Source organism: Nothoprocta perdicaria, unplaced genomic scaffold, assembly GCF_003342845.1.
Source record: "Nothoprocta perdicaria isolate Ctin4 unplaced genomic scaffold, notPer1 scaffold_121, whole genome shotgun sequence".
NCBI classification, from domain to species: Eukaryota; Metazoa; Chordata; class Aves; order Tinamiformes; family Tinamidae; genus Nothoprocta; species Nothoprocta perdicaria.
The window spans coordinates 1802107-1814399 of record NW_020454328.1 but is presented as its reverse complement, the minus strand read 5'-3'; the positions used below and the strand labels follow the sequence as shown (position 1 = coordinate 1814399).

At 51.6% G+C, this 12293-nt stretch overlaps 1 protein-coding gene across 1 annotated transcript in view; it reads left to right on the top strand.

The window, feature by feature from the left end:
- Positions 1 to 8396, top strand: part of LOC112960233 (acid-sensing ion channel 2) — a 294430-nt gene extending 286034 nt beyond the window's left edge. The window contains exons 4-10 of the mRNA XM_026054443.1: positions 4345 to 4495; positions 5219 to 5275; positions 5670 to 5823; positions 6192 to 6283; positions 6388 to 6467; positions 8027 to 8095; positions 8183 to 8396. Coding sequence (XP_025910228.1) covers positions 4345 to 4495; positions 5219 to 5275; positions 5670 to 5823; positions 6192 to 6283; positions 6388 to 6467; positions 8027 to 8095; positions 8183 to 8272 — 693 coding nt within the window. The 3' untranslated portion in view covers positions 8273 to 8396. The remainder of the gene's footprint in view (positions 1 to 4344; positions 4496 to 5218; positions 5276 to 5669; positions 5824 to 6191; positions 6284 to 6387; positions 6468 to 8026; positions 8096 to 8182) is intronic.
- Positions 8397 to 12293: the final 3897 nt, after the last annotated feature.

Sequence of the window (12293 nt, the reverse complement as noted above, 5' to 3'; positions counted from 1 at the left end):
AAAAGCCAGCGGAGGCTTGGAGGACCAAGAAATGTGTGCCCACGCGCAGAGCAGAGAGGACCCATTGCCACCGTGTTGGGCACTTCATCCCCAGCCTCCAGAACCTGTTTGGGATGCAGGTATCTGATTTATTCATTAGCAAATACTAAATCTCCAGGACTGGGATCGGGACATGCTGTGCCTGCAATGAGCTGAGGTGAAACTGCAGAAACTCTGAACATCCCTGAGAGCACCGAGTCCAGCACCAAGCCATTTACCTGGGGCCTAAACCAGGGGCTTTATATCACCATTAAACGCAAATGAAATGATCCTCTGTCCAGAGCAGGCTAGAAATCTTCAGCTAAAAACAAGGTCTTTTCCCTACCCTCAGCCCAGAGGAGCCTGTCTATTAATTATAAGCACTTTTTCCTGCTCAGCTTCAAAAAAATAGGTGTGGAATCAGCCAGACTTGTCTCAACGTGACGGCGATAGCTTCAAGAAAGCAGCTTTGGGCTGCAGGCTGTTTATTTGTGCCTGGGTCCCAGGTCCTTGCTTTATGTCTAGCTCAGTTGCTACCCCCTGCTGTGTCTGGCGAATCTAGCCTTTCACCCCCATCCCTACCGTCAGTATGGGAATAAGACCAGATGCGGTTGCTGCTAATTAATTCCCTTCCCTGCTTCATTAGAGCTGCTAATTGATGCCTCCAGTTGGTCCCACCCGTGGGGACGTAGCCACTTCTCTCCAGTGGCAGCTTCTTGCCGCTGTCTGCAGGGATTTTCCTCTTGTATCCGCTCCTTTTCCCCATCTCAGGTGCTCCCTGCACGTTAGAGAAGATGAGAAGCGCACTAAAATGCTAAATTGGCAATTTCTGCCAGTTTGRCAATAAAACTTTAAGAGGTTTCAATTAAGCAACAGGTTCGAAGACAGAGCAATATTGCTTAATAGGGCGGGAGATCTCCTGGTACTGCCACTCTGGGGATGCCRCAACCCACTTTTCCCAGCCTTTATCCGAATTATCCGGGTAGGAGATGAAATGCGTCTCCCCGTCTCCTCCAGGGATGTGCATTGTCCCGCTGTCCTCCAGAGAGGACCCGTGGCCAAGCGTGGTGGCCGAGCAGCGAGGAATTTGATTGCAGACTCTTGTGATTACAAATGACACAGCACAGGAGAAGCAACAGGTCTTTGAAGCCGTGATTGCAACGGAGGCTGCAGGTGACAGACCTTGATGAGCCCCTTGGAGAGAGAAGAGCTCGTCGACTTGCTCAAGGGAGGCCCAGTCTAGCCAAGTTCAGCACCGAAGGATTTGTCGGTCCGATCTTGCCTGCAAGAGAAAAGAAAAAACAGATTTGCCCATAAAACTTGCAGACTATGCGTGTAGCAGCATTTCTACTGAAAAAAATGATGGGCAGAGAAGCACCTGGATTCCCAGCACCTCCGTGCAGCTCCCYACACTGTTGCTCAGGCTCCTTACCTCAGCGGGCTCTGCTTCATAGCCAGGAGCTTCACAGGGCAAAATTCCTTTGGAAAAGCAGTATTTTGAGCGCTCCTGAAGCCTCCTTGCAAAGCCATCTCCACCAGATGCAAGGTGCTTTTCTCCAAAACAAGAGCCCAGAGACTGCAGAGCAAGAACATCTCCATGGGTGTTCAGTGCATGAAGAGCTTTTTCCTGCTCCTAAATATGAGCAACCCAGACAGTGAYGGAGAAGGCAAGAGCATGAAGGAGACCAGGCTGCCTGTGCTTGCACGTGCCATGTGCTCGGGATGCCAGGAAAACGGGCATTGCAACMGGGGTTGTGCTGGGAAGAGGGCTCATCCCATCGGAGATGGCGATGATTTATTCTCCCCTTTATCACACAATGTGCAAACATATGGGCCCCTCTCTCCGCTGTGGATGACTAAACGATGGCAGCTGGTGCTCTGTTCTGTTGCAAGTGCCGAGCAAATGAGAAGAGATCCCCTGCAAACGGTGTTTTGCCATTGCTGCAGAAATGCACCCGATGCTCTCATTCAAAGGTGCTTTTTTGCTAAATTCCCCCAAACCATCCCATCTAGCGCTGGCCCTGCTCCTTGGAGGATGTGGAGATGGCCGGGAATTGTTTTATTTTTTCTTTCTTTTTAATCTCGCGGCTGTTTTGCTGCAGATGGGATCCTTCCATCACCATCTGCAGCCCTGCATATGCCGGGGATATCGCCTGCGTTTCTCATGGTGTCCACGGAGCATAGGGATGGAGCAGTCACAGATTTCAGGAGTTCCCTGATCCACACGTCAGAGTTTGCAGCTCTTGGGGAACAGCACATGGCACCCAAGGGAGATGCTAGATCAGAACAGGAGCACGGGCAGATCCATACAGGCAAGTGCAGGATGCTATTTCTTTGCACTTATGCTGGCCCAGAATTGGCTATTTTCTGCTTTTCAAGATGCTGGTGAAAGTTGGAGAACCAAGGGTGGGTTCCTCACTGCATTGAGAGCCGCCCCCATCATGTTGAAGTATGCAGGAGCTGAGCCTTGGTGTGTCCTGGGGCTTTTGCAAGGAGAGACTTTGACCTGGCTTTTCATCATGGTGAGGGTGTGTGGCTCATCTAGAGGATGGACCATCCTGGTCCATGTGCTCGCAGTGGGTCGCTCCTCAAAGTCCTTTCCCCAAGGAGACCAGCGAGAATGCAAGAGCTGCAAAAGAGTGGCTGAGACCAGATGTGGACCCTGCAGGAGACCCTACGTGGTAGCAATTGGCTTGGGTTTGCCACCACTGCACTTCTAAAGAAGGCTCCTGGAAGSCTCTGGAGCATTTCGAAAGGCTTAAGGCGTTTAGGTGGTGAAGTCGGCTTGTGATGCACCTCTCCAGCAGCGAGCAACCCGCACCAACCACTCCTGTAAAASCTGCATCAGCCTTTTGGGGAAAGAAGCCCGGAGGAACCAGCCTGTTACTGGCAGTTGCAGCAAGCAAACGAGGGGAAGCAGCAAGGCTCCCAAGGGTTCCTAGCTCCCAAGTGATTCACAAGTGAAAGCTAAAGGGAGTTTGCCCAATGGTCTGGCCTTGCAAACTGGTGCACAAGGTGAGCATCTCTACACAGGGTGCTTTGAAGACACTGTGGTCTTCAACGGATGCTTTGAAGACCCATGAGTACTTACCCTTGGGGAGATACTCATGCCAGAAACCTAAAGCAGAGYTCTCCATGTAGCTCCTGGCACTGGATTTTTGTCAAAATTCCAGCAGGTCCAAGCCTGAAGTTTTCRTGGAGTGGTTATTCACTCAACAGGCCTTCACTTTGGGGTTAGCTCTTCCCTCCTGCCCTTTCCACACAGCTCCCAAAGAGACCCAGGCACCGCAGAGCCTCGCCATCAGGTCCCAGGCTCGCAGTCCGTCACCATATGTTTATGTATTTCTTTTAGAGTGAGGTTAATGTTGCCACATTTTTAAAGGGATGTTTTTGTTCCGCCAACCTGCTTTGCCATCAAGAATCGTGCCGTGTTTGGAGCAAAGCACGGCGAATTGGACGTGGCTCTAAAACACGGAGGAGGAGGGGTTGGGGAATGAGACACAGTGCTATTTTCTGCTCTCTAGCACAAGAGTATTGCAGAGCATTTAACAAAGATAAAAAGAAATGTGAAAGGCTGCCAGGCTGCAGACGGAAGGGAAGCAAGGTATCTTTTGGCTGGGGGACCAGAAGGTGACTGTTTTTCTTCCAGGATATTTTGGGCTCTGAATGAGGTGGCTTCTGTGGTTGATCGTCGCAGTTTTGCTTTTCTCATCTTTGTGTTTGCGCTCCAAGGTGTTAAATAAAGTGGTAATAGCAGCAGAAGGGCTTGCATTGCATTAGCACTGAACACACCAGGTTATGAGCCAGGACTTCTCCGTGTGCAAGTACCGGGGAGCAAAGTAGAGCTTCATCCTCATCGGATGCCAGGAGGGCTGGTAACCTCTAGCAGCTCAAATTGCTGCGCTGGCGGCTGCTCCTGAGCCAGGAAAGGGCCAAGAATGAATCTTCTCCCTCCTCAGACCCTTCAGGGAGCTCCTGCTCTGCAGACCTGCTCCCACCATGGCACCTCTCTGTGCCAACCCATCCYTGGTCCTTTCCCTTCACCTCCTGACTCCCTGAAGGTTTAAATCAGGTGCATTCATTCCCCCTGGCCAAAGTGGCAGTGAAAGGAATGTGCTGGTTTTGCTCACCCTGTCACCCTATCTGCTCACTTCATGTCACCGGTGCTTTCGGACCGGAGATCGGAACAAGCAGGGGCAGGATCTAACTGATGGGATTCCAAGGATGCCAGGGCACAAGGAAGACCCRAAGGGGCAGAGGTTCCTCAGCGCCCACACCGACCCGTCCCTGGGGTCCCCTAACGCGCTGCTCTCGCCTCTCTTGCAGCTGACCTACCTGCCTCCGCCGTGGGGTGAATGCCGCTCGTCGGAGATGGGCTTAGACTTCTTTCCCGTTTACAGCATCACAGCTTGCAGGATCGACTGCGAGACCCGGTATATCGTGGAGAACTGCAACTGCAAAATGGTTCACATGCCAGGTCAGTGCRCGAGGAGGGCAGCGGTCAGCCCGGACGGTGGCATTAGCGGCTGGCTGGCTGCTCTGGGGGGTTTCTATCAGAGTAATTTTTCTCTATTAGCAACCTCACGTCTGGCTTTGTGGCAGGCAACGAGTACCTGCTCAGAGGTGGTTAAACCCAGGTCCAGAGTAGGTTGAGACAGATGTGGAATAAATTGCACTTGCTCCTGATTAAGGGTGCATGTGGGGAGCTTGCAAGCGTAGCGATTTCAGCATGATTTTCCCATGAAAGGCACTTGGGTTGCCTCCAGGGCAGGATGGCAGCCAGCTGGACAGGAAGAGCCCTGATGCTTTTCGGCAGCAGAAGGCTGAGCCCCGGGGCTCTGCCTGCACTCACGGGGCTGGATTCCTGCAGCAACACTGACCTGGAGCCCCACAGATCCCACAGGGAACAGCAAGGAGGGATTAGGGATATAAGGAGCTGRGAATAACTCCGTCCTGTAAAGAGGGACTTAATAACCTTAGCAAAGTGCTCTCGAATCGCATCCAAAGTATCCTGCACCAGGTAGAAGGATGTGGGTCTGAGGCAGGGAGGAGCAGCGGGATTAACCTAGTGCTGCACGTCCCTAATGGACCTCCAGRACCAGCTTTGACAGGGATCTGCTTTGTGTAGGTGACTGCAGAGATGGTCCCTTGCGGTGACCTGGTGGCTGGTCCCACTGATGGATATTCCCTTTCTGTGCAGGGGATGCTCCTTTCTGTACTCCGGAGCAGTATAAGGAGTGCGCAGAGCCAGCCCTTGGTGAGTACTAGGAGGGGTCCCCACTGCAACCCCGGGGTGGGTTTTGCAGAGACCCTRGGCTTGGGTGGGATAGACCTGTCCTGGGATTGGGTTTAGGGCACCTAGCGGAATCAGAGCCATGACAAAAGGGTGGCACTAACAGCATGGGTCACATCTACAGTCACAGCCTTTCCCCCAGCCCCTGCTGGTAACAGCCCAGCTACCAGCAAAGGCTTTCTCCAAACTGGTAAAAACAGCCATGCTGTAAAGATAGAGACGAACAGCCTGGGACTGGGTCTTCTGCAGCTCGTAGCTTCTGCAGTCTGGCAGCTTAGCCCTTCTCTGGACAGCAGCAGCTTCCAGCTCCAGTGCATCTGAGCAGCTCCCTGAGATCTCCCTCTGTTACCCTCTCTAGGTTTGCTTGCTGAAAAGGACAGCAATTACTGTATCTGCAGGACACCCTGTAACCTAACCAGGTACAACAAAGAGCTCTCCATGGTCAAGATCCCCAGCAAGACATCAGCCAAGTACCTGGAGAAGAAGTTCAACAAGTCAGAAAAATATATCTCGTGAGTGGTGCAGAATACAGGTCTTCTTTGCTGTATGGGAGGGAAGGTGTCTCGAAGGTGTCACTGGCCTTAGCAGCAGTAATTCCACACTGGGAATCCTTCGGGTATTTGCTGGTATCTAGAAAGCAAGACCCAGTGCTCAGGGGGAACATCTGGGCAGAGATTCTGGGGATTAAGTTCTCCAGCTTGTGCTAAGGTGGTGGCTGCCAGGCTCCTAATGGTGTCTTCTGGCCTTGGTCTCCAGGAGACCCAAATGCTGGTGGGTTGCTGAGGTCACCACAGAGAGAGCAGACAAGACAGGGAGAGGAGTAAAAAGGCCAACAAGTCCCAATTTTCCCTGTCCGAAAGCTGTTGTCCTGTTTCTACAGAGAGAATATTCTTGTGCTGGACATATTTTTTGAAGCACTCAACTATGAGACGATTGAGCAGAAGAAAGCCTATGAAGTGGCAGCCTTACTTGGTAAGGAGAGACTGAGGTGACATCTCTCACCTTTCAAGTGAAATACGAGAAATATGTGGTCAGCTTTTCCAGGCTCTGTTTTCATTGCGTTCTCCCTTTCCTAGGTGACATTGGAGGCCAGATGGGACTATTCATCGGTGCTAGTATCCTCACTATACTAGAGCTCTTTGATTATATATATGAGGTAAGAGCATCTCATTCCACCTGTCCCAAGCCCTTTTTCCCAAGAGGCTGCCTGCTCTGTCTGGCTGCCTTGCAGCTCAAATCCCTTCCAGCGAGGCCAATTCCCACATTTCTTTGCTCTCTGATGTGTTACCGTGCACTGAAGATGTGAGAAAGGCCTCGTTTTGCAGAGGGATGCAGGGAGAAAATTCCCTTTCCCCATCGCCAGCAAAATCCATCTCCGCCGCCCCGTGCGGTTATGCCGGTCCAATGCATTGCCACGTGCTCTACTTGCTGAACAAAACCATTTTAGTACTTTCAATAAACCATTTTTCTGTGCTGTCCTCAGGGTTAGCCCCTAGCAGTTGCATCCGTGCGTGTCCAAGCAGTTAAACTGGGTGGGTGCAGCAGGACTCSTGGCGATGAACTCACTGGAGCATCTCGAAAACCTCTTACGCCGCCGGAGTCGGGAGGACTCTCCTGCGCTGCAAGGCGGCCGCCCGCCRCCGCAGTCCCTTCTGGGCAGCTATTAAGACTCAGTAGCATTATTCGGCAATAAAAGATATTGAAAATTGCGAGCATAAAGCTAATAACGGCTCTGGAGTGCAAACAAAACCTGTTCTTGGGTTTATAGCTTGGTCTGCATGCATGCAATATTTCATTAAAATCGTCTGTTCTGGGATTTCTTGGGGTTCTTCCGTAAGACACGAAGAAGAAATCATCTCTMCAAGTTTGGTTTATTTTTTGCCCCTGTCTGCTGTTTGACATCTGCTTACAGAACTTGGCAAATAGCTTTTCCAGTGCCTTGTGGTTTTTTCCCTTTTGGGGCTTCTGGGATTTTTTTTTCCCCTTCTTCTTTTTGGGCTGTCCTAGGAGCTATTCTCCTTGGAAAGACTTCATCCAGCCGTGCACAAGGCAGAGGGCATCTGCAAGGACACCCRGATTCCCACTTTCAACTTGATCCTAGACATGTTTTTTTTTTTCCCTAATTCCCTTAAAATAGACTTCGTTTGGTGCCAAATTGCATTCCAGGGCTGCTGGCCCATGGCCAGTCCTGTATCCCCGGCAAACATTTCCACCTCCTTACCAGTGTCAATATTGCTGTCCTAGCAACTGACCCCGTCGTTTAAGTTTTCAGCTTGCTTCTTTTTGGTGTTTTTCCCCCCAGGAGAACGTCTGCAAAAAAATCTGCTGCTTTCCAGTGTTTCCAGGATTTCCCTTGAAAATGAAATATGTTTTTTGGCAGCGGCAGCTGCCGAGCAAGTAACATGGCTTTGAAGGAAACACTGCTCAGGCAGCTGACTTTTTTTGCAATATACCCCCAAAGCTATTAAATTATTGCAATCAAAAAATTGCAATATACCCCCCAAAGCTATTAAAAATTAAAAAATAATATATATATTAAAAATATATATAAAATATGAGGGAGTGGGTTGTTCTTATTACTATTATTATTATGTTTGTGTGGAGAGGTGGAGCCCTGTGGGATTGCCCTGCTCCATGCCTTGCCGACAGCCCCATTGACCGGGAAGGGCGCCCGGCCGTTCCTGCCCCCTTTCACCAAACCTTCCTCTCTTGCAGCTGATCAAGGAGAAATTGTTAGACCTCCTGGGCAAGGAGGAAGAGGAGGGGAGCCATGACGAGAACGTGGTAAGGAGCGGCGGAGCGGCGCGGCTGCCCGGGGGCGGCGGCGGGGGGCTCGGCRCTCACCGCCGCCGGCCGCTCTCGCCCCCGCAGAGCACGTGCGAGCCGCTGCCAAACCACTCGGAAACCATCAGCCACACTGTGAACGTGCCCCTGGGGACGCTGGAGGAGATCGCCTGCTGACAGCGGCCGCCAGCCCCGCCGCGCCGCCGCCTGCGGAAGGGAACCCGCACGGGGAAGCGGGGACCGAGCTCAGGTTTGCAACGGGGGAATTAAAAAATTTAAAAAATCAATAAAATTWAAAAAAAAGAAGAAAACCGCTATGCATTTAAAAAAACAAAATAAATATATATATATTTATATATATATATGATATATACTCTGCCAAAACCGGAGAGGCGCCTTGGACTTGACTCACGTTGCCCTTTCCTGTTGGGGAGGGGGGTTGTCTTCGAAACGCGAAGGCAGCGGCTCATTTTGCGAACTGTGCAAAACGAAAACCCACCAAAACGGGGGGAAAAAAAAGAAAAAAAGGAAATAAAAAAATGAAACTCACCATTTCATATACTGCCAAATGTATAAAGCACTTGCATGCCAACTCTTTTTATGGCAATCTATATTCCTATCTGTCTTTATAAGCTCTGTTCCTCTTTACAGTCTCTGATTTTCACTACCGAGAAGGAACTCGCGGGCCCAGCCATCCCCTGAAATCACCATTACTAACGTCGTAGGCTGAATTATAGAATAAAGAAACAAACAAAGTCGCAGCTCTCGGATTCTTCTTCCGTTCTTAGCTGTCGTGTCCGTCTGTGATGCCTCCTAAGCTCAGCCGGGTGCCCCCAAGGTGGGGCACCATGGGGATCCATCCACCCCGCAGCTTGGACAGCCCTTCTCCAACAGGGTGGGCACGGAGCCGTTGGTTTTCRTTATTTTTCTTTTTTTCCCCTTTTTTTTTTTTATTTTCTTCCATTCATTTCTTCTGTGCTTTCTCCTCATTCTCACGACTGATATTAAAGCTGCTCTTGTGGAAATGGCCGAGCTGTGTCATTTCTGCTGTGCCCCAGTGCCTTGGCCGGGTGATGGTAGCCCAGATGAGCCGGGGCCTGCCGTCACCCCTCGACTCCTGCATCTCTTTGTCCACCCTCCCCATGTGCCTGGTGTCACCCRACGTCCTCAGTCAGGTCCCCGTCTGCTCCGTGATGGAGCTCAGCCCGTTGCTTCTGCTCTTCGGGCGCCCACCCAAGTTGGGCCAGCTCCATGTTGCAGTTGTGGCCGCCCCACTTGTATGAACCACCYGGAGCATCACAGGAGCCTCGTCAAAATGACCCAGTTTTGCTGCAGCAAAAAGAGAAAGAGTTTCTCAAAGCTCCTACTCCTGCTCTTCTCTTAGCCTGGGCAAGCAGGCAGCTTGTGCCCACGTGCTGGTGGCATTTTGCTAATGCCATTTATACAGGAAAAGCATCACTTGAATGGGCAAGCTGGCACCAGTGATTGCTCCTGGAGATAGTAGCCTCAGAGGGACTTGCTGACAGGCCCATTTTGGAGACCTGGGCTGAGGCCACACGTGTTGAATCCCATGGGAGGCCACCAGCTGGCAAAAAGCGCCTGTCCCCAGGCTGGCTGCGACACTGGGGAGTCATCAAGCACCACCTCCCGATGCCAGCGCTCTGTGCCAGCTGGGTCCCCCGGTCACCTCCTGGGCTGCTGCTGCCAGACCAGCTCCAGGTGCCACCTCCAGGCTCTCAACCCCTTGCATGGAGCAAGGCAGCAGCCAAAGCTGGGCTGCTTGTGCAAGCTGGTCTTTCCACCTCTTGTGCTCAGTGTGGTTGGGTTTCAGTCCAAGCAGGAGCTCAGGGCTCTGCAGRTTCCAGCTCCCAAATACACAGGGAAGTCACGAGGCAAGAAGGCATCTGGATGGGATGTGGGCATGGGGCATGAGACCTACTGCCCTCTGCCAGAAGGTCATGAGCCTTTTTAGTCTTAGCAGACTCGATCTAGCTTAGGGAGTCTAAGATATTGGGGGTCTCCAAACTCCCTTGTCCCGACACTGACCTTCCTCTTGCAGGGGAGGCTGCTGCTGGACTGCAGAGGGCTCAGAGCAGAGCCGCACGGGTGGCTTGGAGGTGTGGGAAGCCTTCAAAATTCAAGTCATATAGTCGATGAGAAGGAAGGTGAAGAGGTGGCTCCACGGAGCTGCAAATCCTTTTGCAGATGGATTTCTAATAAAAGAGTTTTTAATCCAGCAGTGCCTGGCTTCATCCCATCCCCTAAAAGGCCAGAATTGCACCCAATTCTCCGCTGTGCCCTTTCTGTCACCCCAGGAACGTGCAAGCAGAGCCTGGCCAGGTCAGTGCCCCCGAGCTGCTTCTCCACTCGCAGCTCTCTCTGCGTTCCACGTCTTTGACGTTCAGGGCAGTTGAAAAGCCAGCTATATTTCACTTGCTTATCGCGCTGAAAGCAGCAGGATCTCAAAGAGAGGCAGGGAACAAATAATTACCACTGGGTACAAACTGTTTCTCTGTCAAGGACTCAGCGTGGCCATTGATTAGAGCACGTCATGTCGACGCCGGCTCTCTTATCTATCAGCTGTGAAGGCAAAACTCATACTTGGAGAAGGGAAACATTATGCCACATCCTAAGGGGGCCCCTCCGGGAGGCTGGGAACATTACTCGTCCACTACACTAATTAAACCCCCTATTAAAACCAGCATTTTCAGGTGTGGACATGCTGCAAGTGGCAGAAGTGCTGCAAGGGAAGCCACGTGCTGGAGCAGAGCCTGTCCTGATGCTCTCCCCCTCATCCTGGTATCCTCACCCACCTCCCTGCTCCTGACATCCCAATTATTGACTGTTCAGACCCTGGGGTTCGGAAGCTCAAGGGAGTGGGACAATCTTCACAAGAAGGTGCAGGCTCCCGTGAGGATTTTAGTGGCATCGGAGGCTGCCCCACGTGGCCAAGCCTCCTAGGAGCTGCTGGAGCCCACCAGCTCCCTCGGGGTCTGTGCAGCGTGGTGCTCCACACCACACAAGATGTGGCCCGTTGTCCCCTGCCACCTCGGTGCCCCTTACACCAGGGAAATGCCACCACATCAGCAGGCTCTTCCCAGTGGTGAGGGGTCAGGCTTTTTCCCTAGTTCTTCTATGCTCACCATGCTGGTCGCTACGCCCCGAGCACAACCCACCATCAAGCCTCCAGAAATCAGGAGGTTGCCTTCAACAGTCACAAGACATTCCTTGCAGGAGATACATATTAGGTGGGGGATCTTTCTGGTTGTGATTTTCTTTTCCCGGTGCCTCCCACCTCCAGCGCGAGGAAGGTGACATTCCTTTCGCAGCTTCGAGCACTCAGGAAGAAGCCTGGAAAGGTGCAAAGAAAACTGCTATTCTCACGCAAATCCCCTGCTTCTGCCCGCCTGCACAGCCAGGATGCTCCCGCAGGAGCTGCTGCCACCGCGCCGAGGTGCCCCAGTTTAACACAGTTTTCTTGAGGAATCAGCCCATGAGCTCTCCCTGCCACCCGTTTGTCCAGCAGCTTCCAACCCCATGAGCCCTTTCCCAGGGAATTTGGCTGAGGGCTCGCAGAAATTTCCAGGTCCTGCAGAGGTGCAGTGCAAGAAGGAAAACTCCACCTGGCAGCTCTGCCGGGTTCGAGGAAAAGCAGTGAGGATTTCTTGAGGTTTTGTTAAAAAAAATATAAAAGCAATCCAAAGCCAACATGCTGAGCAAGCTCAGAAAACAGCCACATTCAAGTGCAAGAGGATCTGACAGCAGAAGAGCACTAAGCACTTGATAAATTATTTGCTGCAAAGGATGCCTGCCTTGGCTTTGAGCACGTTTCAAGTAAGGGAGGAAGGAAGGTATAAAAATGATGGGTTGCATCCCCACTCCCACCCTCTCCAGGACACGTCTCCGATCTCTGCAATTCCCCTTGCGTGGAGGCAGTGTCCCTCACCCTAGGCAAAACGTATGACTGAGTTTTTAAAAATCAATTAAAAAGGAAAAAAAAAAAAGTGCTGGAATTTGATAAAGTCCGGGTGACCACACTCCCGAGGCCACCAAAATGAGAAATCACTGGACCCCAGTGGAAGCACCGATGGGGTAAGGCATTCAAAGGGTGAAAAGTCTCTGTAGTTGGCAGAGATGAACACAAAAAAAGTGTCAAAAAAAAAAAAAAACCCAAAACTGAATCAGCCTTAGCCAAAGC